Consider the following 26,472-nt stretch of genomic DNA (forward strand, 5'->3'; position numbering starts at 1 on the left):
CTCTACAGAATGATGTGTGTCTACTTCCAGGTAGCAGTTATCACTAGGTTTTAGTGGGAGATGTAGTTGGGGAAGGGGTACACAAGGGTTAGTGTTTTAAATTTTAAGCTGGATGACAGGTACGTGCTCTTGTCACACCATTTTTATACATTTCTATATGTCTGAAATATATCATAATATTTAAATGAAAATTTGATCATTTGTCATTTATGTAAAAGTTTTATATATGTGTATTACATGGAAATATATATGCTCATATATACGTACTTATATATATACTTATATATATACATATATATGCTCATATATACTTATGTGCTCATATATAACATATGCATAAATGAATAAAACAACGATCCAAAAAGATCCAAAATAAGCTGATGCCAGTACTTACCTGTGCGCAGAGCAGTGATTAAGGAAAAGATGAAGAAGGATTTTCAGTTTTTATTATGTACATTTTGTCATTGTTTGATATATAAGTTCACATTCATGTATTACACTGGTGAACAAATTCTCTTCATAAAGATGGATTAGTAAGAGAGAAAAAAAAGAAAAAAGAAAGGATCACCTAATTAGGCCATAACAAGATTTTAAAAATCTTTAACTTAAACTGATACATATGTATTGTTTACTATACGTCTGTCAATTTCACATACACACCATCTCATTTACACCCCTGCCAAGAACCTGAGAGACAATATACGGAAACAATAGCCAGACTATATACGACCCTCAAGCCTCAACTATATGGCACATACAACTCTGATCCTCGATTTCCAGCAACCAGTCCAAGAAGCCAAACCACACCGCTGTGGCAGTTAGCCCAGAACAGTTGGAATTTGGTCCGAGAGTATCAGGTTCCTTATTAGTTGCCCCCGCTTCCAGCTTAGAACCAACCAAAGGACGCCGAACATTCTCCCCAATCCAACCACATCAGGTGCTAACTGCCAGCTTCCCCGGGATCACAGTCATGTCTGGACACTTCTGAAACTCCTCCTCTTGTTTTCACTCGAAAGGTCTCCCACTACCCTGCCTGCGTTTGAGTCTTTGCCTAATGCAAAGGGCTGTGCTGGCTCTCTCACTACACCCAGATCTGAATACATTGCCTGTGTGCTCTCATTTGAGTCGCCTTGGTTTATTTCCACAAACCCTGTGCAGTTAAGTCTTATGATTCCCTCTTCATAGAGGAGGAAACTGCAACTCAGAGAAATATGTGATTTTCTCAGAGTCACTGAGCAAATATGGTTAGAGATGGATTTAAAACTCAGGTTTCTCTTTCCCCACAGCAACTATCAAGAGAGGAGAAATTTTATCAGCCCCCCCCCCATTCTCTGGCCAATTGGCACTATGGCAAGGGTAGAAATTAATCTCAAACATTTAAACAGCCTCACTCTCATCTCAGAAAAAGGAAAAAGTCAATCACCTAAGATTTAGGACACATGTCTCAGAGTCAAATAAAATCACGTTCAGGAGGAAATCAAGAATCAAAACCTCGGAGTCCACTTGGACTACTCTTTTCTCTCACCCCCCACAGCCAATATGTCAGAAAATCCTGTTGGCACCGTTTTCAAAATATATTCAAAGTCTCATCACTTCTAGTCACCTGCACTGTGGCCGCCCTGGCACAAGCCACCGTCCTGTCACTCAGATGGCTGCGATCGTCGTCTCACTGGCTTGTCTGCTTTACCTGTGTCTCCCTACATTCTAGTCCCCTCGTGGCAGCTGGAGGGATTCTATCAACACCTCCGTAAGATCCTGCCCCTTTCTCGACTCAGAACTCTCCCAAAGGCTCTCATCTCACTCGGAGTAAAAGGCAAAGTTCTGCATGATGTGGCCCTTTCCCTTGGCCTCTCTGATCTCACCTCCTGCCGCTCTACAGAGACTCTACATCAAAGAGCAGCCCGCCCCTCTCAGGAGCCTTTCTGCAGAAGCACATGCCTTAAAAAAAAATAATAATAATAGCTTTATTGAGATATAATTCACATGCCATAAAATTCAGCCTTTTAAAGTTTATAATTCAGTTGTTTTTAGTATATTCATAAAATTGTGCAACCATCACCACTTTTGAATTTTAGAGCATTTTCAGCTCTCCCCCCAACCCACCCCCGAGACTCCAGTATTCATTAGGAGCCACACCTTATTCTACTTTTTAAAGATTTTTTTATTTTTAAAGTTTTTTTTTTTTGTTGTTGTTGTTTTGCTATTCTGGATGCCTTGAATTTCCATATGAATTTTACGGTCAACATGTCAATGTCTTAAAGAAGCAGGTCAGCTGGGATTGTTTTTTAAAAAAATATTAGCTCAAGGGGGAAATTCCCCAGTGGCGCAGTGGTTAAGAATCCACCTGCCAGGGCTTCCCTGGTGGCGCAGTGGTTGAGAGTCCGCCTGCCGATGCAGGGGACGCGGGTTCGTGCCCCGGTCTGGGAGGATCCCACGTGCCGCGGAGCGGCTGGGCCCGTGAGCCATGGCCGCTGCGCCTGCGCGTCCAGAGCCTGTGCTCCGCAACGGGAGAGGCCACAGCAGTGAAGGGCCTGTGTATCGCAAAAAAAAAAGAATCCACCTGCCAAAGCAGGGGACACGGGTTCGAGCCCTGGTCCGGGAAGATCCCCCATGCCACGGAGCAACTAAGCCCGCGAGCCACAACTACTGAAGCCCGTGCGCCTAGAGCAGCAAGAGAAGCCACCGCAATAAGAAGCCTGTGCACTGCAAGGAAGAGTAGCCCACACTCGCCACAACTAGAGAAAGCCTGCACACAGCAGCGAAGACCCAACGCAGCCAAAAATAAATAAAGAAACATATAATAAAGAGATAAATATTAACCCAAAGCCAATAGGGGGATGGGAAGCTTGGATCTGAATCTAGATAGTTGTCTCCAAGCAGCTGGGATTTTGATGGGAATGTGTTGAATGAGCAGGTCCATTTAGGGAGTACTGTCTTTTTCTTGAAATTAATCTGTATCGGAGTATAGCTGCTTTACAATGTTGTGTTAGTTTCTGCTGCAGAACAAAGTGAATCAGCTATACGTGTATATATATATATCCCCTCTTTTTTGGATTTCCTTCCCATTTAGGTCACCACAAAACACTGAGCAGAGTTCCCTGGAGAAACACATGCCTTTGTGATGGCACTCTTTCATTCATTCCTTCAGTTAACCGACATTTTTGAGCACCTCCTTTATGCCAGGCACTGTTTTGGGCTTTTGGCCGTAGACAAGCATGACACAATCCCTGTCCCCCATAAACAAGTTGACAAGGAGCACAGTTTGATAGCTGTGAGCGCGATGAAGGAAAAGAACCCAGGATAATAGGACAGAGAGTTATGGGATGGGGGACAATGGGGAAACGGTTTAGGTTGAGCGGTCAGAGAAGGTCTCTTGGAGGAAGTAACATTTGAGCAGAAACCGGGAGGGAGGAAAGCCATGCCAAGCTGGGGGAAGGAAAACTGCTGGTCGAGGGAACAGCAACTGCAAAGCTTGAGGAGTTTTTAGCATGTTTAAGAGCAAAACAATGTTAGCAGCTGAAGGGCAGTGAGAGAGGGGAGATTGGCATGAGACGAAGTCAGGTGGATTCAGCTCCTGTAAGCCATGAGGAGTGTGAATGCGATTGCACTGGCGTATATTATTAAGAGGCCATGACCATGAACTGACCAATCGGGTTTTTAGTTCCCTCTGGCTGCCGCGTGAAAAATGGACCACGTCGGTGGCAAGAGTGGAAGCACGGAGACCATTAGGAAGCTATCTCAGGCTGCCGGAAAAGGTGATGATGGCTTGGCCTGCGGTGGTAGCAGTGTAGATCTGGGAGTTACGATACTGGGGATAGATTCTGGAGTTAAAATGAGATGAGCTGGTGAATTAGACACGGAGAGATGAGCGAAAGAAAAGGCTCAAAGATGGGACCACCCTGGTGGCGCAGTGGTTTAAGAATCCGCCTGTCAGTGCAGGGGACACAGGTTCGAGCCCTGGTCCGGGAAGATCCCACATGCCGCGGAGCAACCAAGTCCGTGCGCCACAACTACCGAGCCCGCGTGCTACAACTACTGAAGCCTGCATGCCTAGAGCCCGTGCTCCGCAACAAGAGGAGCCACAGCCATGAGAAGCCGACGTGCTGCGACGAAGAGTAGCCCCCGCTCGCCGCGACTAGAGAAAGCCCGCGCGCAGCAGTGAAGACCCAACGCAGCCAAAATTCAATCAATAAATTTATTTTTTGAAAAAGACTCAAAGATGACTCAAGTTTTTCACCCAATCCACTGGGTGGATTTCATCTTATTGTAACTGACAGTTACTACGCCTGTCTCCCCCATCGAACTTTGAGCCCCCTGAGGAAATCACTGGGACTGAGTCACGCTGACTCTCCAGCACCCAGCACAGAGGCTGGAACATAGTAAGTGTCCAATAAATATTGCTGGTGAAAGAACAGTTTTGAATTGGGAGTTGAGTTTTAGTTGTGGTTCTGCCGAGAATTACTTTTTTTTTTTTTTTTTTTTTTTTTTTTGCGGTACGCGGGCCTCTCGCTGCTGTGGCCTCTCCCGTTGCGGAGCACAGGCTCCGGACGCGCAGGCCCAGCGGCCATGGCTCACGGGCCCAGTCGCTCCGCGGCACGTGGGATCCTCCCGGACCGGGACACGAACCCGCGTCCCCTGCGTCGGCAGGCGGACCCCCAACCACTGCACCACCAGGGAAGCCCCGGAGCCCAGATTTTTGAGGAGGAGGGTGTTTTAATGATCCGGGGAGAGAGGCCAGGCTGGGATAGAGAAGAGGGGACAGATCGGGGAGTTGCTGACTCAGTGGGAACGGATGAAGAAAGGGGGGGCGGGAATTGAAACAGAACCCTGACCGCGAAGACTTGAAATGAGCCTCATACTTCGCCTTTGCTAACTTGCATGTCAGCATCCTTTACCCGTGACCACAGAAACACCCACTTGATCAGAGTGCCCCAAATTTACAGCTTCAAACCTAGCGGTTGTTTAGCAAGTTTAATGATGACCTGGGTGTTCTCTGACCAGCCACCTGCAGGGTCACCACGCACAGGGCGCTGGACCGCGCGTGTGGGCACGAATTCGCTGCGTTCTCAAAACAGCGATGGGAGCTAAGGACTGCTGTCATCCGCATTTGACACATGAGCAAGTGGAAGTAGCCAGAGGGTAAGTGGTGAAGCGGGCGCTTGAATCCTGGTGGAAGGACTTTAAGTCACTATTAGTAGTATTATCATTATTATTTTAATAAAGGAGAAATTCTCATGACATAAAATTAACCATTTTAAAGTGAACAATTTAGTGGCATTCAGTATATGCACAATGTTTTGTAACCAACACCTCTGTCTAGTTCCGAAACATCTTCCGTCACCCCAAAAAGGAACTCCACACCCATTAAACAGTTACTCTCCAGGTCCTCCTCCCCACAGCCCCCGGCAGCCCCTAATCTGCTTTGAGAAATCTCTATGGATTTACCTATTTTGGATGTTTCATATAAATGGCATTTTACAGCATGTGACCATTTGTGTCTTGCATCTTTCATTTAGCATATTTTTGAAGTTCACCCATGCTTTTATGGCTGAATGATATGCCATTGTGTGGTTGGATCACATTTTGTTTATCCATTCGTCCATTGATAGATATTTGGATTTTTTCCATTTTGTGGTTATTAGGAAAGGACTTACAATTTTTTTCTTTTCCATTATGGTTTATTACAAGATATTGAGTAAAGTTCCCTGTGCTGTACAGTAGGACCTTGGTATTTATCCATTCGATATATAATAGTTTGTATCTGCTAATCCCAAACTCCCAATCCATCCCTCCCCTCTCCTACCCCTTCCCTCCTCAGCAACCACAAGTCTGTTCTCTATAACTGAGTCTGTTTCTGTTTCATAGGTAAGTTCATCTGTGTCATATTTTAGATCCCACATGTAAGTGATATCATATGGTATTTGTCTTTCTCTGTCTGACTTTCTTCACTTAGTATGATAATCTCTCAGTCCATCCACGCTGTCACAAATGGTATTATTTCATCCTTTTTTATGGCTGAGTAATATTCCATTGTGTATGAATACCACATCTTCTTGATGCATTCAACTCTCGATGGACATTTAGGTTGTTTCCGTGTCTTAGCTACTGTAAATAGTGCTGCAGTGTACATTGGGGTGCATGTATCTTTTTGAATTAGAGTTTTCTTTGGATATAGGCCCAGGAGTGGGATTGCAGGATCATGTGGTAACTCTATTTTTAGTTTTTTAAGGAACCTACCTACTGCTCTCCATAGTGGCTGCACCAATTTACATCCCTGCCAACAATGTAGGAGGGTTAGGGGCTTACAATTTTAATAGCTGCCCTCCCCTGCCTTCACTAAGACAGGTTAGACAGCCTCTAGGCCCTGTGATTAAAACTACAGTGGAGAGATGAATGAGGTCTGTGGGGTTCCAGAGGAGGGAGTTCCAGAATCTTCCCCAGGGGACTTCCCTGGTGGCACAGTGGCTAAGACTCTGCAGTCCCAGTGCAGAGGGCCCGGGTTTGATCCCTGGTACGGGAACTAAATCCCACATGCATGCTGCAAGTAAGAGTTCCCATGCCACAACTAAGGAACTGACAAGCTGCAACTAAGGAGCTGGTGAGCCCGCCTGCTGCAACTAAGACCCAATGCAAATAAATAAATAAATTTTTTTTTTTTTTTTTAAAAAGACTCTTCCCCAGATGATAGGACAGGGTTGAAGAAGACTTCATGCTGAAAGCTGGGCCTTGAATACTACTGGAACTGGTAGCTGGGTCTTGAGGCACTTTATACAGTGGCCAGGGGAAGCTTACAACCCCCGGGCAGAGGAGAAGATGCAGACTCACCAGATTCAGGAAGTGGTTCAGACAGTGGCCTCTTGGAGGAACAGACAGAGAGGAACCTAGATGGAAACCAGAGAGACTGGAGAAGGGGAGGAGGCCTGTTTCACAAGATCCAAGAAGTGCTGGGCCAGAAATTGTGTCCTGGTGGGGAGATGGAGCTAATCCAGGCACAAGGCTGGATATTGGCTTGGCTGATATTGGGAGTCAGGCACCACGCTGCCAGATGGACATTCTCGGGTCCTGGACGGAGGACCCAGGGGAGAACCAGGCTTGAGGGATGGCGCAGAGTCCGGCTTGGGATACACTGAAAGCAAAGCACCTGTGGTCAGTCAGGGAGAGATGTGGAGGTGGGTACTGGGATTCGGAACTTAGGAGAGGCTTGGGCTGGAAACAACACGGGAAGCCTCAGCAGAGCCCGGCTGTGTCTTCCCCTTGCACTTGAGTGCAAATCATTTCAAAGGTTTACTGAGTCCAGTTTATGTGTTGTGTCCAAGGCTAGGATCCGAAAACACAAGGCTGGACACAGTACTGTCCCTGCCCTGGGGAAGCTTATAGTTTGGTGGAAATCAGAGTTAGAAACGTACAAGGATCATCTTTTTAAAGCTTAATGTAAATTTTATTCAAGAGTATCATTCATATAGAAAAGAGCACACATCACAATTGTTTGACTCAAAAATGTTTCATAGGGGCTTCCCTGGTGGCGCAGTGGTTAAGAATCCGTCTGCCAACGCAGGGGACACGGGTTCGAGCCCTGGTCTGGGAAGATCCCACACGCCACAGAGCAACAAATCCCGTGCGCCACAACTCCTGAGCCTGTGCTCTAGAGCCTTGGAGCCACAACAACTGAGCCTGTGTGCTGCACCTACTGAAGCTCTGGTGCCCTAGAGCCCGTGCTCCGCAACAAGAGAAGCCACTGCAATGAGAAGCCCACACACCGCAACGAAGAGTAGCCCCCGCTTGCCACAACTAGAGGAAGCCCGCGCACAGCAACAAAGACCCAATGCAGCCAAAAATAAATAAAAAATAAATTTGAAAAAAAAAAAAAAAAAGAATAGGAGTAGGATCCAGTATTTAAAAAAAAAAAAAACAACCTTTCATAGAGTGAATATATCTGAGTAACGAAGGCCCAGATCAAGAAACAGATCCTTTCTGGAAACCCCAGGATACCCCTATTGCCCTCCTACAGCCACTACCCACTGAAGGTAACCAGTATCTGGGCTTCTAATACCTAAGATTAGGGTTGGTTTTCTTTTCAGCTGCTCTACACGGCTTGTGGGATCTTAGTCCCCCAACCAGGGACTGAATCTGGGCCCTCAGCAGTGAAAGCTGCTTTTTAACATTTTTTTCCTTTTTTTTTAAGATTAGTTTTGTCTGAACCTCATATCAAGGATATCACAGTATGTATGCTTTGCGTCTGGGTTCTTTCACTCAGCATTGTTTGGAAGATTCATACATGCTGTGTGCAGTTGTTACTTTTTCCATTGCGTGAATAATTTACTATTTACCTGTCTTACTGTTTTGTTTTTTTTTTTTTTTAGACTGAAGTATAGTTGATTTACAATGTTGTGTTAGTTTCTGGTGTACAGCACAGTGATTCAGCCATATGTATTTTTTTTTTTTTTTTTTTTTTTTTTTGCGGTACGCGGGCCTCTCACTGTTGTGGCCTCTCCCGTTGCGGAGCACAGGCTCCGGACGCACAGGCTCAGCGGCCACGGCTCACGGGCCCAGCCGCTCCGCGGCACGTGGGATCCTCCCGGACCGGGGCACGAACCCGCGTCCCCCGCATCGGCAGGCGGACTCTCAACCACTGCGCCACCAGGGAAGCCCAGCCATATGTATTTTTATATGTACTTTTTCATATTGTTTTCCACTATGGCTTATTACAAGATGCTGAATATAGTTCCCTGTGCTCTACGGTAGGACCTCGTTGTCACCTGTCTTACTGTTGGTGGGCATTTGGGTAGGTTCCTGTTTTCAGACATTCCAACAGGCACTGCTATGAACACTGTTGTATACATCTGGGGAACGTGTGTACGCGCTTCTGTTGGGTGCACACCTAGGAGTTGAATGGCCGTCTCATGTGCTCGGTGTTAGCAGAGAGTGACAAATGCTTTCCCAAGTGGTCGCACCAGTTCTCACTCCTACCAGCAGCGTAGGAGAGTTCCAGTGGCTCCACATCTTCGTCGACACTTGACGTTCTTTACGGAAACATTTTTTATTGTGATGAAGTACCCATGACATACTAGTTTAACCATGTCTCAGGTGTACAATTCAATGGCATTAAAGCATATTCACATTGAACAACCATCACCACCATCCATGTCTAGAACTTTTTCATCATCGGAACCTGAAATTCTGTACCCACTAAACATTAACTGTCCACCGACACCCCCAGTTCCCAGCCCCTGGTAACCACTATATAGTACTTGTTTAAAAATCGTGGTTAAAGGGCTTCCCTGGTGGCGCAGTGGTTGAGAATCCGCCTGCAGATGCAGGAGGCACGGGTTCGTGCCCTGGTCCGGGAAGATCCCACATGCCGCGGAGCAGCTGGGCCCGTGAGCCATGGCCGCTGAGCCTGCGCATCCGCAGCCTGTGCTCCGCAATGGGGGAGGCCACAGCAGTGAGAGGCCCGCATACCGCAAAAAAAAAAAAAAAAAAAAAAAATCGTGGTTAAAAAAATAATAACATAAAATTTACCATCTGAACCATTTTTTTTTTTTTTTTTTTTGGCGGTACGCGGGCCTCTCACTGCTGTGGCCTCTCCTGCTGCGGAGCCTGTGCGCAGGCGCAGCGGCCACGGCTCACGGGCCCAGCCGCTCCGCGGCACGTGGGATCCTCGCGGACCGGGGCACGAACCCGTGTCCCGCGCATCGGCAGGCGGGCTCTCAACCACTGCGCCACCAGGGAAGCCCCATCTTAACCATTTTTAAGCGCACGGTACAGTAGTGTCAATTATATGCACATTGTTGGCCGTCAGATCTCTAGAATGTTTTCATCTTGCAAAAATGAAACTCTACGCCTATTGAAGAGCAACTTCCTAACTCCGCTTCTCTGAGTCTCCCCCAGGGCCCCTCTCCCTTCCGTTTCAGAGTCTGATTTCTTTAAATACTTCCTATAGCTGGAATCATGCAGCATTTGTCATTCTGTAACTGGTTTATTTAACTTAGTGTAATATCCTCAACAACTTGATTTCCTTGATATTATTTTTATCATCTTAGCCAGTGTACCTATGCAGTTGGCACCATTGTGATTTTAATTTTTATTTCCTTGACAGCTACAGAAATTGAATACTTTTCTGTATGCTTATAGGCCATTTGACTATCTTGTCTTTCTATTTGGTTGTCTGCCTTTTTCTAATTGATTTGTGGAAGCTCTTTACATATCCCTTTAAATTTTTTTTCAAATTTATTTATTTTAAAATATATATATATATATTATTACTATTATTTTAATTTATTTATTTTTGGCTGCGTTGGGTCTTTGTTGCTGCACGCGGGCTTTCTCTAGTCAGGGTGAGCGGGGGCTACTCTTCGATGCGGTGCGCGGGCTTCTCATTGTGGTGGCTTCTCTTGTTGCGGAGCATGGGCTCTGGGCATGTGGCCTTCGGTAGTTGTGGCATGCAGGCGCAGTAGTTGTGGTGCACGGGCTTAGCTGCTCCGCGGCATGTGGGATCTCCCCGGACCAGGGCTTGAACCCGTGTCCCCTGCATTGGCAGGTGGATTCTTAACCACTGTGCCACCAGGGAAGCCCTCACATTTATTTTTAAATTATTTATTATTTAAAAATATATATTCATTATATATTCTGGGTGTCCTTTGTTAGATACATGTATTGGGAAATATCTTCTCCATCCAGAGAGGTAAATTTAGATTTACTTAAAAAAAATAATACGTTTTATCTCCTCCCTCCCGGAAAAACAAACAAACAAAAAATAATTCACGTTCTTAAAAATAGGCAGGCAAAATAGAAATATGTGGTACAGCCAAAAGCTGACATCTCCCTCCATCCTGAGGTAAACTTAACACATAACAGTGTAGTTATTAACAGCTCCCAAAGTGCATTTTTCTCACTTAACAATGTACCTAGTGGATATTGTCCCCATTTTACAGAGAAGGAAACTGAAGCACAGAGAGGTAAAGTGACTTGCCTGATATAACACCCTTAGGGTTACCAGGGCCTGGATTTGAACCTAAGGACTCTCTGTGACCTTTAGCCGCTCCAAGGAGCTTCACCTGCTCATTTATAAGCTCTGGCTCAGAGGGCAGTCAAGTCTTCAAGAATAGGTGCCCGGCACACATTTTCTTCAGAGATGCATTTTCTGGGCTCCAGCCTGGTTGTGGGGTTGGCGGCGGGGCATCATTTCTGGATCTTGATCTCTGAGTACTCGGTGGTGTCCTGGTCTTGAAAGTTGTGGGGCCTCAGCCTGTGGAAATTGAGGGTGGCGTAATGGAGCTCCTGCTCCTCCCCTGAGGTGGGGGTGGCCGGAGCTGGGGTCTGGTAGTCTGCGGGGCTGTCCGAAGAGAATTCATTGAGGTGACCCTGAGTGGGAGGAGAGAAGAGCTTCAGAGCTGGCTGTTGAGGTCTGGAGAAGGGAACCTGGGGCTTGAGGGGGGCAATTATTCCCTTATCCACTTCACACCCATTTCCTGAGGAGTCACTCGTTCATTCACTCACTCATTCCTTTAATCATAGTGGTCTGTTCTTCTTGTTACCCCACTGAACCCTTACAACTTCCCTCCATGGACGATAGAAATGTTATCCCCATTTTACAGGTAGGGAAACAGACCGAGTGAGCAAGGTGAAGTGGTTCTTTCACAGACAAGATCCCTGACCTTGGATGGTCTATGAGGACCAGGAGACTGTAGGAAATTGCTGCTCAAAACTTATCGAATTGCAGACTGTGGTTTGATGGACAGAGGCAGGGTGCTGTGGGTGAGAGTCACAGAGGTCTGCCGGAGACCCGCACTACCCTCCAGCGGCTCACGGTGTGGTGGGGACAGGCCTGTGATTGTTACAGGGGTGCACGATGACGGTGGGTCTGGGATAGGGCAGGGGAATATTTAAACGATGTGCATTGGTACGACATAAAAAAAGAAGGAAATAAAACAGAAACAGACTCACAGACGTAGAGAACAGACTTGTGGTTGCCAGGGGGGAGGGGGAGGGAGAGGGAGGGACTGGGAGTTCGGGGTTGGTAGATGCTATGGACTGGATAAACAACACGATCCTACCGTATAGCACAGGGAACTATACTCAGTATCCAGTGATAGGGCTTCCCCGGTGGCACAGGGGTTAAGAATCCGCCTGCCAAAAGCAGGGGACGTGGGTTTGAGCCCTGGTCCGGGAAGATCCCACGTGCCGCGGAGCAGCTAAGCCCGTGCGCCACAACTACTGAGCCCACGTGCCACAACTACTGAAGCCTGTGCGCCTAGAGCCCATGCTTTGCAACAAGAGAAGCTACTGCAACGAGAAGCCCGTGCACCGCAATGAAGAGTAGCCCCTGCTCGCCGCAACTAGAGAAAGCCCACATGCAGCAATGAAGACCCAACGCAGCCAAAAATAAATAAATAAGTTCATTAATTTAAAAAAACCCACAATATGCAGTGATAAACCATAATGGAAAGGAATATGAAAAAGAATGTATATATATATATATATATATATATATATATATATATATAAACTGAATCACTTTGCTGTACAGCAGAAATTAACACAACATTGTAAATCAGCTGTACTTCAATAAAATAAAAACTTTTAAAAAGAATGAAATAATGCCATTTTCAGCAACATGGATGGACCTAGAGATTATCATACTAAGTGAAGTAAGTCAGACAGAGAAAGACAAATATCATATGATTTCACTTATCTGTGGAATCTAAAAGAATGATACAAAAGAACTTTTTACAAAACAGAAACAGACTCACAGACAGAAAACAAACTTATGGTTACAGGGGAGGCAGGGAGGGATAGAGCAGGAGTTTGGGATTAGCAGATACACACTATTACATATAAAACAGATAAACGACAGGGTCCTACTGTATAATATCTTTTAATAAACTATAATGGAAAATAATCTGAAAAAGAAAAATAAAATATATATATATAGGAATCACTTTGCTGTATACCAGAAACTAACACAATATTGTAAATCAACTATAGTTCAATAAAAAATTAATTAATTAGGGCAAGAAAGATGACTGAGGGCTTGACCAGTGCACATGGGATCAGGACAGAGGAAATCTCGAATGCAAACACACAAAGTCACAAAGAGCGAGCCCTGCCTGGAGTTATAAGGATCCTGGAACCACTTACAATATGGGGCGGGGGGGGGGGATTTGCACGCCAACAAGCATGTCTGCAGCACCAGCTGGGTGTCCTACAATTCAGCTCAATTCTGACACTGTTAAGGGCTCAGTCCCACAAAACTGCCCCACCTTCAACCTCACATGCCAATCACAAGTCCCAGATTCTCACCCGTGCTTCTGACCAGACAGCTGTTGATCAGAGATTCCCACAACCCCTCTCCTCTGATTCCATTAATTTGCTAGAGCAGCTCACAGAACTCAGAGAAATATTTCGCTTATTAAATTAGCTGTTTTTTTAAAAAAAAACGTAAAGGCTATAACTCAGGAACAGCCAGATGGAAGCAATGTGTAGGGCAAGGTATAGGGAAAGGGTGCAGAGTTCCCATGCCCTCTCCGATTGCTTCATCCTCTTCAAGTCTCCGCTTGTTCACCAACCTGGAAGCTCTCTGAGCTCCATACTTTGGGGGGTTTTATGGAGGCTTCATTCCATAGTCATGATTGACTGAACCATTGGCCCTTGGGGATTGAGCTCATCCTCCAGCCCCTTTCCCATCCCTGGGGGTCAGGGCATGGGACCGAAAGCTCCAATCCCTCAGTTGCATGGTTGGTTCTCCCAGCAACCAGCCCCCACCCCTAGGTGCTTCCCAAAAGTCACCCCATGAATATAACAAGAAATACCTTTATCACTCCCATCACAGGAAAGTTCAAGGGTTCTAGGAGCTCTGTGCCAAGAATAGGGGATAAAGACCAAATATATATTTCTTATTATAAATCATAATATCATAGAATATAATAAGCTCATTTTGTGGGGAGGGACAGGATGCTGGCTGGAGAACTTGGCAAGGGACAGATCACAGAACACCAGACTGAAGAATCTGGTCTTGACTTCCTAGGCCTGTGCTGTCCAGCACAGGAGCCCCCAGCCACACGTGGCTCTTGAGCCCATGAAATGTGGTGAGTCAGAACAAAGATGTGCTGTGAGTACAAAATGCATACTGGAGTTCAAAGTCAAGAAAGAAAGAAAGGAAGAAAGAAAAGAACAAAAGAAAGAAAGAGAAAGAAAGGAAGGAAGGAAGGAAGAAGGAAAGAAAGAAAGAGAGAAAGAAAGAAAGAAAGAGGGGCTTCCTTGGTGGCACAGTGGTTAAGAGTCCACCTGCCAATGTAGGGGACATGGGTTTGAGCTCTAGTCCCTGTAGGATCCCACATGCCATGGAGCAACTAAGCCTGTGAGCCACAACTACTGAGTCTGCACTCTAGAGCCCAAGATGCACAACTACGGAGCCTGTGAGCCACAACTACTGAAGCTCTTGCACCTACAGCCCATGCTGCGCAACAAGAGAAGTCACCACAGTGAGAAGCCCGCGCACCACAATGAAGAGTAGCCCCCATGCGCTGCAACTAGAGAAAGCCCACATGCAGCAACAAAGACCCATGCAGCCAAAAATAAATAAATTTTTTTAAAAAAAAGAAAGAAAGAAAGGGGGAGGGGGAAGGAGGGAGGGAGGAAGGAAGGAAGAAAAAAAGAAAGAAAGAAAGAAAGAAAGAAAGAAAGAAAGAAAGAAAGAAAGAAAGAAAGAAAGAAAGAAAGAAAAAGGAAGAAAGGAAAGAAAGAAAAAGAAAGAAAGGAAAGAAAGAAGGAAAGAAAGGAAGAAAGAGAAATCTCAATAATTTGTATGTTTATGTTGACTGTTGATGACATGATGTTTGAAATAATACTTTGGCTACGTTGGGTTAAATAAAATATCATATTAAAATTGATCTCATGTTCCTTTCTACTTTTTTAACGTGGCTAAGTTTTAAGTTATATACAGGGCTCGCATCATATTTCTGTTGGATCTAGACGGTGCGGAGCAGGCATGGGGTGACCCAAGGACAGCTGTTCGGGGAGGAGAGATGGAGCAGTGACCCAGCAGAGAGAATGTGAGGGCTCAGCAGGGAAGGGCCCAAATGGAGAGGAGCTTTGCTAAAAGGAAGATGGACAGGACTTGGGCAATTCTTGGCTCTGGGAAGTGACGGAGGGGAAAGAGAAGAGGGTGATTTGAGTGCAACAGGAAATTCAGGAGGAAGAACGAACGTGGAGGTGGGGAGGAGGAACTCATTTTCTGAGGTGCTGAGTAAGCTGCTGCGGCCCCTGTTGGGGGAGGGGTGTCCAGTGGAGACACTGGATGGCAAATTGCCCACATCGCTCACCAGAGAGATGGAACTCAACGCTGGCCGGACGCCATCTCTGTCCGATGCCTTCCCTGCTGGCTTCTTCCTGTAGCTCTTCACTCTGGAAAGAGAGACCAGGGCCTTTCAGCTTGGTGGGCTCACTGCACGGAGCCGAGAAGGACTGACTGAATGCAGGCTGGCGTCCAGCTGCAGAGACCATGACCACAACACCTGTTCCCTCCTCCAGCACAGCTGGCACCAGAGGCCACACCTGGCCAAGATGTCGGGAGGCTGCATTCCTGATGCTGCTTCAGCCAACTGCCCTCCTTCCTGGCTTCATCCCGCTACCAGGGCCCTCAGCTCTGAGCTCTGAGTTTTGAAAAACTCTTTGAGTCTCCCCCTCCTTCGCCCCTGGCCCCCCCACCCAATACCACCCCCTCGGGAAGTCTTGTCCCAAACTGGATTCACCACTCACACAAAGAAGACGAGGCAGAGGCAGAGAGCTAGCAGGGCTGTGACGCCAGATCCCCCGGCGGCCCCCCAAACCACACCAGTCCTGGATGCTGGCCTCCCTGTAGATAAGAGACCTGGGGTGACCTCCAGTCTCCCTAAGCTGGCACTGAAGGGCCCAGCCTTCTCGAATCCATGACCCACGGGTGCGCCCGCTTCTATCCAGGACTCTGTCCTTTGTCCCCCGTCCTTCTATATGATTGTAGCCTCCTGTGTCCCCAGCGCCCACCCCAGCCAACCGGCAGAGGACCCTGAACTCTAGTTGCCCTTTTGCCCCGAATCAGGCCCGTCTCTCTCCCTCTCAGTATCTTCTAGGACGCAGACTCGTGTGTCCCCTTTCCCCGGACGTGGCCTTTCATAGCTCCCTGACCTGGCAGCAGCTGGACAGTGGCGCTCTGTTTCCCGTGGCTGTTCTGGGCCTCGCAGCTGAGTCTGAGGCCAGGGCTGAGCCCCTCGCTGAGGCTCAGGGAGCTGTTGGCCCAGGGCCCAGCCGAGGTGGAGGTGACCTTGAAGGAGGCGTTGCTGAAATTCCCCTCCAGCAGCCCCGCCCCCAGCCGCCAGCGCAGGGAGGGGGCCGGCTGGGCTCGGGAGGAACAGCTGCAGTGCAGACCCTCATTCTCCTGGGAGCAGGAGGGTCCCAGCAGCTGCGGGGGGTCTGTGGGGAGAGATGGGAGGGATCAGAGGAGACTCTCCCCTCCCTAGAACCCAGGCATCCTTCCCTCAGGTGTGTTCTAGCTCACTTTTCACAACGAGGCTCAGAGATGCTTCCTTGGAGCCCAACGGATGCCGAGCTCGGCAGACATATTTCCCATGGTCCCCCAGTTCCACCCGGGGCAGCTCCAGGACCCCGGGGTTCGAGGAATTTGAGGGGCTCAGGGTCAGGCTCCCCCGGGTCCAGCTCATCGTGGCAGGAGGGTTGCTGTCGGCGACACAGTCCAGGCGTAGGAACTGGCCCTCCTGGACTGGGAGAGATAGGCTTTTGCCCAGAGTCTCAGGTCCTGGCAAGACAGAGAGAAAGCTAGCTTCAGTCTGCCTGTCTGTGTCTCTGTCTCTTCCATTGCCTAACGGCTCATATCTTCCTGTTTTGTAGCATCTGTCAATTTCCTCTGTGTAAAAACTCCCATCTTGGCCAATTTCAAGCACCTAATTTGAAGCCACTGAACCCAGAAGTGGGAAAAGGTGGACACAATTGCACAACTATGTCTCGCCAACCAGTAAGAGCTAATCCCAGTACATCACTGAATGCAACTTAAAAAAAAAAAAATGGCCGGAGTTCCCTGGCGGCCCAGTGGTTAGGATTCTGTGCTTCCACTGCAGGGGGCACGGCCTTGATCCCTGGTTGGGGAACTAAGATCCCACAAGCCACGCGGTGCGGCCGAGAAAAAAGGCATGTTTTTGCCTAGCAAAATCACCATACACTAAGTCAAAATCCCATGATCAGGCTGGAAATAAATCCTTTCAACGAATACACAGATGATTGCGTTCATACGAAAAGAGTTTCTTCAAATCACCCAGAAAAAGAGCACAAAGAAATACGCATGGTTTTTAAACACAATGAAAGACACTCAACCTATTCACTAAATGATAATGCAAGTTAACATGACAGTGTATTCACTTATGGTATCAGCAAGGATGAAAATGTTTAGTGGGGAAACAGACACATAGCAGGGGGTAGTGTAAACAGAACAACTTCCATGTAGCTCGACTTGGCAACATCTGTAGAAATGACAAACATACCCTTTGATCTAGGACTTCCTTCTCTCTCAAAAGGTATCTTCCAGACCCACACATTTGTCTAGTCTTTGCAAAGGATTGGAAACACCATGGTTTTCCGCTAACAGGAGACCTTTTAAGTACTTTATCATATAATACACTTCTAATTGGAAAACCATGGGGTAATCATTAAGAATGAAGAAGGTTTCCTACGTAGAGATACAGGAAAATCTCCAAGATATACCAAGTTTGAGAAAAAGGCGAGTTTAGTTTGTAGAAATGTACCAACGTCACTTCCTTAGTTGTGACACATATGCCATGTTGATAGAGGATTTTAACGATGAGGTGAGAGATTTGTGAAAAGTCTCTGTACGATGTGAGTCTAAAATTACTCCACATGAAAATTTATTAAAAAAGAATAAGAGAGATGCAAAGCATGTGGGTAGTATGGTCTGCATATATGTGTGTGTTTTAAAATGTATATGTGTAGGTTATATTCGAAAAGAGGGGAGATACACAAGTGCTGAATACTATTTTATCCTTATTAAATTTTGCTAGGAACTGAACTATGCTCCCCTCAAACTCCTATGTCAAAGCCCTCACCTCCAGTATGATGGTATTTGGAGGTATTTGGATGGATCTTTGGTCAGATGAGGTCATGAGATTGAGACTCTCACGATGACGTTAGCGTTCTTATAACGGACACCGGAGAACACAGACGAAAAGCAGCCGCGTACAAGGCAGGAAGTGAGCGTTCACCAGGAACCCAGTCAGCCAGCACTTTGATCTTAGACTCCCCAGCCTCCAGAATTGTGAGAAATAAATTCCTATTTTTTTAAGCCACCTAGTCTCTGGTATTGTATTATGGCAGCCTGAGCTGACTAACACACATTGCATGCTTATTATTTGATTTGATTTATTTTCTTAAACTACGTTTTATTTTTTGTTTGATTGATGGATTTGGGCCGTGCCGTGCCGCACGCAGGATCTTAGTTCCCTGAACAGGGATCGAACCTGCTCCCCCAGCACTGGGAGCGTGGAGTCTTAACCGCTGGACCGCCAGCGAAGTCGCGTCTGCTGACTATTTTAAACAATAACATTAAAAGGAGGGAAGGAAGCTGAAGGAGTAGGTGGGGGTCTAGATCCTAAGGAGAATGAGGGCAGGATGTGGGACCAGGACGTAGCCCTGGCAGTGGGGACAGCCACGCCCAGCAGAGCAGGAAGAGGCCACGCGATACCCCACGAGAGCAGGGTGAGCGAAAGGGGGAGGCCAGTTTGCAAGCTGACCAGCCAGTGGGGGGGGTCCCCCGCCTCTGCTGTCCCCACCCCAGGCCTGAGCCTCTCTGCCCTCTGAGTCCCAAACCCCAGCTCCGCTCCGAAGGGCAGAGACACTTCCACTTCCACCCCACCCCCGGGGAGGAGAGGTATAGACCTACCCGTGCCTTCTTTCCAGAATACTCTGATGGTCAGCTTCTGGGGTGCATCTGGACAGACAGACATAACTGTCCCCTTTCCGGTGGCAGGACGGTAGGCATTGGCCCTTTTCCCCCCAGAAACGTTAGAAATAGGAAGAGGGTGGGGTAGTGTCCTCTTTCCTTCCTCCCCACTTCCAGCTCGCAGGGCTCAGCACGCAGTAGCCCAGGCCCTCCCTGCCCTCCCCGCCCCAGCGCCCTCCGCCCTCAGGGGCCCGGCGTCCTGGCCCCGCGCTCACAGGACACGTCGAGCCTGACGGTCCTCTCTGCGCTCACGCCAGCTCCGGGGAAGGTCACTCGACAGGTGAGGTTGGTGCCGTGGTCCTGGGGTCCCAGGGTGAGGGTGAGTGCTGAGGAATGGGGGCTCTCGGGGTGCAGGGAAGTGAGGGCAAGCCCGATCCAGGAGAAGGTGTGGGGCGTCCCCCTCTCACAGGCCCATGGCGCTGCACAGGTGATATTCCTGGGGCGGCCAGATTCCAGGCTCCCCTGGACGCGGATGTCGGGTGTCTGTGTCAGAGCTGAAGAGGAGAGAGAAGCAGACCCAGGCCCTGGAGGGGGCACCCCGAGTGTGCCCCTCAGAGCCGTCTCTGCCCCAGGCCACCCGCAGCGTCCTGTCCTCCTAGGTCCCTTTGGGCCCCTCCCAGGATGAGAAGACAGGGGGTCCCCTCCCAGCCCTGCCCTGGGGGCCCTCAGGGCCCCTGCGTCTGTGTGTCCTCTCCTTGACACCATCCTTACCTGTTACACGCAGGGAGAACATGCTCTGTGTGTAACTATGTCTCACGTGAGGTCCTCTCTCCACCCTAAAGAAGTACTTCCCCGAGTCTCTCCTCTGTGCGTCTCTGATGTCCAGGGAGCAGCTGTAGGTCCGGGGGTCTCCGAGGAGGTGGAATCGGCCCTGGGTGTCCGTCAGCACCTCACGACCTGGGTTGTTTGTGGCCACTGGAGGATCCTGGTGGATCCTGGCCCCTTCCCGGAACCAGTAGCCGTGAGCTGGAACAGATTTATTCCAGTAGCTCCAGGGATAGTAAAAGGAGCAGGGCACGCAGACACACAGGCCCTCCTGCACCGTCACGGACTCCTGCACCTCCATCCAGAAGTAGCCCCGGCGCTGAGCCAGGGACCCTGTGGGGGAACAAGGCTCAGCCGCAGCCCCCGCCCCGCCCACCCCTCTCCTGGCAGCCCCCCCCACTGCCCACAGCAGGGACAGCAGCAGCAGCGGTGGTGGCAATAGCAGCATCTTTGCGGTAAGAGTGATGGGGCCTTTGTGTCACAGGATTCAGAGGAAGCCCCAACAGGAAGCCCAGAGCTGAGGTTGGAAGGTAACCGACCACAAAAGAGGAACTCAGCACCCATATGCTGCCGGAGCTGCGTGGACCTTGGAGAGTAGCCACTTTTACTTTCCATATGAGGCCCTGGTGAGGGTCACAAGCAACAAATACAGCCCAAAGGTGTCTCCCGGATCCCTGTCCACAGTCTGTCCCTCCCACACCTCTGTCCGCGGGAAATCAGGCCGGTCGGTCCCGGTCAGGTGGGGAAGCTCCACGCATGAAAGACGCGGATGGGTCCTGCCAGGGTGAAAGAGGTGGCGATCAGTTACTGAAATTGTAACAGGGAAGAGCGAAATAGGACTCCATGTTGGATCTTTTCCTTTTACTTTAACCTTTGCTTCCCGCTGCTTTTGTCCATTGAAAGGATCCTGTCTATACATAATGGCCTGCCTCGGGGAACCCTGCCCCTCTGCCTGAAGGTTAAACCAAAGTGCCTTCGTGCAGGGAAGCATCTGGACCCTGTCCGCCTGTGAATGGCTGCAAGAAAGAAGAAACTAACACATCCCCTCCCCGAGGCTGGCCATGCCAGGTGCTATTTGCAGATCTTGTGGCCTTTTCTCTTTCCTTCCTCATCTCCTCGCCCTCTCTGTGCTGTAGAAGAAACTGGCATCCGGACCTCGATAAAATGGTTTTTCAGAGACGCTAGTCTGCCATCTTCTCGGTCTGCCGGCTTTCCGAATAAAGTCGTAATTCCTTCCCTCAGGACCTCGCCTCCGATTCATTGGCCTGTTGTGAGGCCAGCAGCGAGCTTGGACTTGGTAACAAAACGAACGTGACAACGGCACAGGAGCACCTCTCCTTGCAGGGGAGTGCGGCACGCGGCAAGAATGCGACAGACTTTGTCTCCGTCCTCAAACACCCCGGCTCCTGCTGATACAGTGTGACAGGGGCAGCCCAGATAGAGGCTTGGAGGAAACGAGCAACCCCCGCTCGCCGCAACTAGAGAAAGCCCGCGCGCAGCAATGAAGACCCAATGCAGCCAAAAATTAATTCATTAATTAACTAAAAAAAAAACAAAAGAAAGAAACAAAGAAAGGAAACGTCGCTGGGGAAGGATGCTCACTGCTGCAGAAAATGTTCACAACTTGATGCTAGGTTAGAAAAGTACAGATTAGTTAATTGATATGGATATAACATTACAGTGTGTATGTGAGACACACGCACTCTATATACACAGATATATATATATATATATCTGTGCAAAAAGTGTAGAAACTGTTAATTATTAACAGTGCTATTTCAATTTCCGTTTTTGCACTTTATGCTCTGAAGTTCTTTTTTCTTCACAGAGCGTGTAAATTATCTTTATATTTAGAATGAGAACCAATAAAATTCAAACAACATGAAGTTTCTTGAGACCCCCCCGTAAAGCCATTTCTGCGATTGTTTTCTTGAGCTCTCTTCATGGATGTGTCCAAAGCTACCTAATTTGTTCAACCCCAGGGCGGTTAGAATAGAAAGAAGGAAGGAAGGAAGGAAGGTGGGAGAGAGAGAGGAAGGGAACGAAGGACAAAGGAAGGAAAGAAGGAGGGAGGGAGGAAGAAGGAAAAAGAGAGAGGAAGTGAGACTCTTTTCTGGCCAAATCTATGGAAGTGAGCGGGTCCAGCCTAACCCCTGTGGTCATCACTGCTCTTAGGAAATACTTGATTGTTTGGATGTTCACGAAGCAGTTAGGACAGTGCCTGGATCCAAGGCCCTCCCTGGACCCACTGGTTGAGACCCCTTCTGTCACCGGATCCTCTAGCCTTCATCTCCTCATCTGTGTCTCTCTTGTCCCCGAGTCACTGAATCATTTACCCCCTTTTCCCAGTAATAATCAGAAGTCCTCAAGGGATGTTCTTTCCTACAAACACATGGCCATGGGGTGTGCAGGTTGCTTGACCCAGTGGCCAGTGAGGGAGAGACCCTGAGACTCAGGCAGGGGTAACAATCCCAGCCCTGCCTTGAGTAGCTGAGTGACCCTGAGGCAGCCGCATAACCTCTGTGAGGCTGTTTCCTCATCTACATAAAGGGGTTACACTGTGCCTTTTACAGGATCCTTCAGGGCACCAGGCACAGAGTTTCACACAGGCCAGGTGCTTGGCAAATAGCCCGGGAAGCCATACGTGTGTCTGATTGTTTTTTAGAAGAAAGCTACTGTCAGACTCCAGCGCCCAGCTGGGACCCAGCAAGGGCACCGGTGGTCTTCCGCACCCTAGTTCACTCCCCTGCCTGATTCAGAAGTGAGAACCGCCTCCTGGAACATTGAATTAATCCCCCCCCCCCCCCCCCGTCTCAACTGGGGATGAGGTTGAGGTGGGGGGAGGGGGGAGGGAGAGTTAGGAATTCTACTGTTCAAACCCGGAGGGCCTCCTGGGTGGGGCTGGACAGGGGCCAAGTCACGTCATTTTTTTTTTAAACTTCTTTATTGGAGTATAATTGCTTTACAATGGTGTGTTAGTTTCTGCTTTACAACAAAGTAATCAGTTATACATATACATATGTTCCCATATCTCTTCCCTCTTGGGTCTCCCTCCCTCCCACCCTCCCTATCCCACCCCTCTAGGTGGTCACAAAGCACGGAGCTGATCTCCCTGTGCCATGCGGCTGCTTCCCACTAGCTATCCACCCTACGTTTGGTAGTGTATGTATGTCCATGCCACTCTCTCTCTTCGTCCCAGCTTACCCTTCCCCCTCCCCATATCCTCAAGTCCATGCTCTAGTAGGTCTGTGTCTTTATTCCCCTCTTACCCCTAGGTTCTTCATGACCTTTTTTTTTTTTCTTAGATTCCATATATATGTGTTAGCATACGGTATTTGTTTTTCTCTTTCTGACTTACTTCACTCTGTATGACAGACTCTCGGTCCATCCACCTCACTACAAATATCTCAATTTCGTTTCTTTTTATGGCGGAGTAATATTCCATTGTATATATGGGCCATATCTTCTTTATCCATTCACCTGTCGATGGACACTTAGGTTGCTTCCATGTCTTGGCTATTGTAAATAGAGCTGAAATGAACATTTTGGTACATGACTCTTTTTGAATTATGGTTTTCTCAGGATATATGCCCAGTAGTGGAGCTAATCAATGAATTTGGTAAAGTAGCAGGATACAAAATTAATGCACAGAAATCTCTGGCATTCCTATACACTAATGATGAAAAATCTCAAAGTGAAATTAAGAAAACACTCCCATCTACCACGGCAACAAAAAGAATAAAATATCTAGGAATAAACCTACCTAAGGAGACAAAAGACCTGTATGCAGAAAATTATAAGACAGTGATGAAAGAAATTAAAGATGATACAAACAGATGGAGAGATATACCATGTTCTTGGATTGGAAGAATCAACATTGTGAAAATGACTCTACTACCCAAAGCAATCTACAGATTCAATGCAATCCCTATCAAACTACCACTGGCATTTTTCACAGAATTAGAACAAAAATTTTCACAATTTGTATGGAAACACAAAAGATCCCGAATAGCCAGAGCAATCTTGAGAAAGAAAAACGGAGCTGGAGGAATCAGGCTCCGTGACTCCAGACTATACTACAAAGCTACAATAATCAAGACAGTATAGTACTGGCACAGAAAGAGAAATATAGATCAATGGAACAGTATAGAAAGCCCAGAGATAAACCCATGCACATATGGTCACCTTATCTTTGATAAAGGAGGCAAGAATATACAGTGGAGAAAAGACAGCCTCTTCAATAAGTGGTGCTGGGAAAACTGGACGGGTCACATCATTTTAATAGAGACTTTCCTCTTGGAGGAGGGATGGGGTTTTTACCTAGGAAGCACAGGGAACAGAGAAGGAACAGAGTGGGTGGGGCTTTCTGCCTGTCACTGCCTGGAGCCGCCACCAAGGAGGGTCACCCCAGGACTGCAGCTGCTGGTCCCAGGAAAAGTTGGGATGGTTGTATGTACAGTGATTCTGGGAAGAGAAGGGAACAGGGACCATAGTCCTTGTTAGCAGAGAATCAGGACTGTGAGGTGACCTGAGAAGTTCTTCCAGATGTAAATTGTCAAGATTTGAGATGGGTACAGGCTGCCCCAGTCACAGGCTCCCAGCTCCCTCGCCTGTGTAGACAGATTGGAAAGAGACACATGCTATTGCATTTCAGTTCCATTTCTATATGTTCTGCTCACACATCCCCCCCCCTCCTTTTTTTGTGGTCTCTGTGCTCACTTATTTAACCACCATATCTATGCATTAAAATGCATAGATTCACAGATATTTCCAAAATCACCTCATCTGAATAATAGAAAACTAAATACATCCTGTGTTAACCACGGCATATACCCATTGACAGAGGTGGGCATGTGTACTATTTCTATATCTACACTTGTCTCTCCATAAAAATATCAAATCACTCTGTTGCACACCTGAAACTAATATAATATTGTAAGTCAACTATACTTCAATAAAAATAAATAAATTTAAATTTCTTTTTTTCATTGAAGGTAAATTTATATACAGTGAAATGCATAAATCTTACATGTATAATTCAATGAGTTTTGATAAATACATACACTCATGTAATGACTGTGTGTCCCACTCATAAGCCCAGGGGTGGCCCGACTCCAGGGTCCCAGAAATGAGGATGTCGGGCATGGGGGTCAGGGCTGATGAGGAGAGGGGGAGACAGGGGGGATTAAGAAGAAGGTTAGAGGTGCGGCCCTGAGAGAAGCCTCAGGCTTGGGTGCAGCCCCTCCCTCTGAGCCCCCACCTGCTTTACGCCAGCCCCCATCTCAGGAGGAGTGTCTCATCCCAGCCCTACCCAGGGGCCTCTAAGGCCTTGCCCTGTGACCTCTCCTGGATGCTACTCCTTATGCATCACATACAAGGAGAACAGGTTAGATATGCAACTCCATTTCATTCTTCCTCTCTCCATCCTAAAAAAAGTATTTTCCATTGTCCCTCAACCTGCCATCTCTGATGTCCAGAGAGCAGTTGGTCTGGGGGTCCCCAAGGAGGAGGATTTAGCCCTGAGTTTCCTCCTGTAGTTTATGATCTGGATGATCATTTGTGGCCACGGGAGCCTCCCAGTCTGTATCTTGGAACCAGTAGCCATGAACTGGGGTAGAGTCAGTCTAGCATCTCCTGGGACAGGAGAAGGAGCGGGGCACACGGACACACAGGCCCTCGGGCACCGCCACCAGCCCCTGCGCTTGCAGCACGTAATCCTCCCTGGACTCCCTCTGGGCCTCGGCGCCCTCCCTCTAGCGGGGCAGTGCCACCAGCAGCGGCACAAGCATGTCTGGGGGGGGACGGTGCCAGGGTCCCCCCAGGGAAAGCCTGTTTCCCAGGGTTCGCCTTTCAGGAACTAAACGTTGCAAGGTTTAGAGGAGGCCCCAGCAGGAAGATGTGGGTGACGTCAGAACAGTGGGTCTCCTCAGAGGAAGAAGTTCACAGCCAAAGGCTGTTGGCACCAGGAGAGCCCTCAGCGATCAACCACGCGTCACCCCACGCCCGCTCCTGGGGACACCGGGCCAGGGAAGGGGAGAGACTTGCCCGGATTCGCACCCCATGCCGGGCCTGAGCTCCATTTCCTGCCTCCCTGTCAACGCCCTTCCCCCCAGGGGTCATTTTCTGCAAAGTGAAAGTGTGTCCCTTCCGGCCAGAGCCCTTGAGTCGCAGGGTGTAGTTCGTGGAGGTCGGTCCAGCCAGGGTGGGACGTAGGGACATGGGAGGTGGAGGATGACCCCCGCCCCCGGTGCCCATGGGACGGGCATTCCTTCTCTGTTCGTGAGGTCCCACACCAGGCCTAGACGCTGTCCCTCGAGTTACTGTCCGGTGGGGAGCCAATAGATGTCCTCGCACCTGGAGCTGTGATGGGAGGCGCACGGGGGGCTAGGGTGTCGCTGTCCCCGCAGGGTTGGAAGTTGAGCGTCAGGAGGACTGGGTAGAGGGGACTCTCAGGCAGTGGAGTTGAGGATTCTGTGTATTAACACACGTGGAAGACTTGGAGGGGAGGTGGGCTTTCGGGATGCCTGGGAAACAGAGCACGGTCCTCTGTACGGATTTCGAAAGGGATGGAAACTTGCCCACGTGTTGTGGCTGTCCAGACACCAGGACTATTTCCTCACTGCTGGTGTGTCTCATGACCTCACTTCTCTTTGTTAATCCAGAGTGCGGTGGGGTCTGTCAGCCTCTGGGGCTTTGCCCACGCAGGT

The 26,472-nt window shown here is 48.4% G+C and overlaps 1 protein-coding gene across 2 annotated transcripts; it reads right to left on the bottom strand.

Moving 5' to 3' along the window:
* Nucleotides 1-10,586: 10,586 nt before the first annotated feature.
* LOC131744552 (sialic acid-binding Ig-like lectin 5) lies at nt 10,587-20,239 on the bottom strand. 2 transcript variants are annotated; one of them, XM_067020254.1, is made up of 9 exons: nt 19,712-20,239; nt 19,216-19,494; nt 18,941-18,988; nt 16,532-16,789; nt 16,162-16,446; nt 15,757-15,853; nt 15,321-15,402; nt 13,809-13,852; nt 10,587-11,361 (listed from the first exon to the last, which is right to left on the bottom strand). In XM_067020254.1, the coding sequence occupies exons 1-8, from the start codon at nt 20,211-20,213 to the stop codon at nt 13,844-13,846; spliced, it is 1,560 nt and encodes a 519-aa protein (XP_066876355.1). In that variant the 5' UTR covers nt 20,214-20,239; the 3' UTR covers nt 10,587-11,361; nt 13,809-13,843. The 2 variants fall into 2 exon arrangements, with proteins under 2 accessions (XP_066876355.1, XP_066876354.1); XM_067020253.1 differs by lacking the exon at nt 13,809-13,852 and having other exon boundaries at nt 11,103-11,361; nt 19,712-20,213.
* Between the last annotated feature and the right edge of the window lie 6,233 nt (nt 20,240-26,472).

Source organism: Kogia breviceps, chromosome 18 (assembly GCF_026419965.1).
Source record: "Kogia breviceps isolate mKogBre1 chromosome 18, mKogBre1 haplotype 1, whole genome shotgun sequence".
Taxonomy (NCBI): Eukaryota; Metazoa; Chordata; class Mammalia; order Artiodactyla; family Physeteridae; genus Kogia; species Kogia breviceps.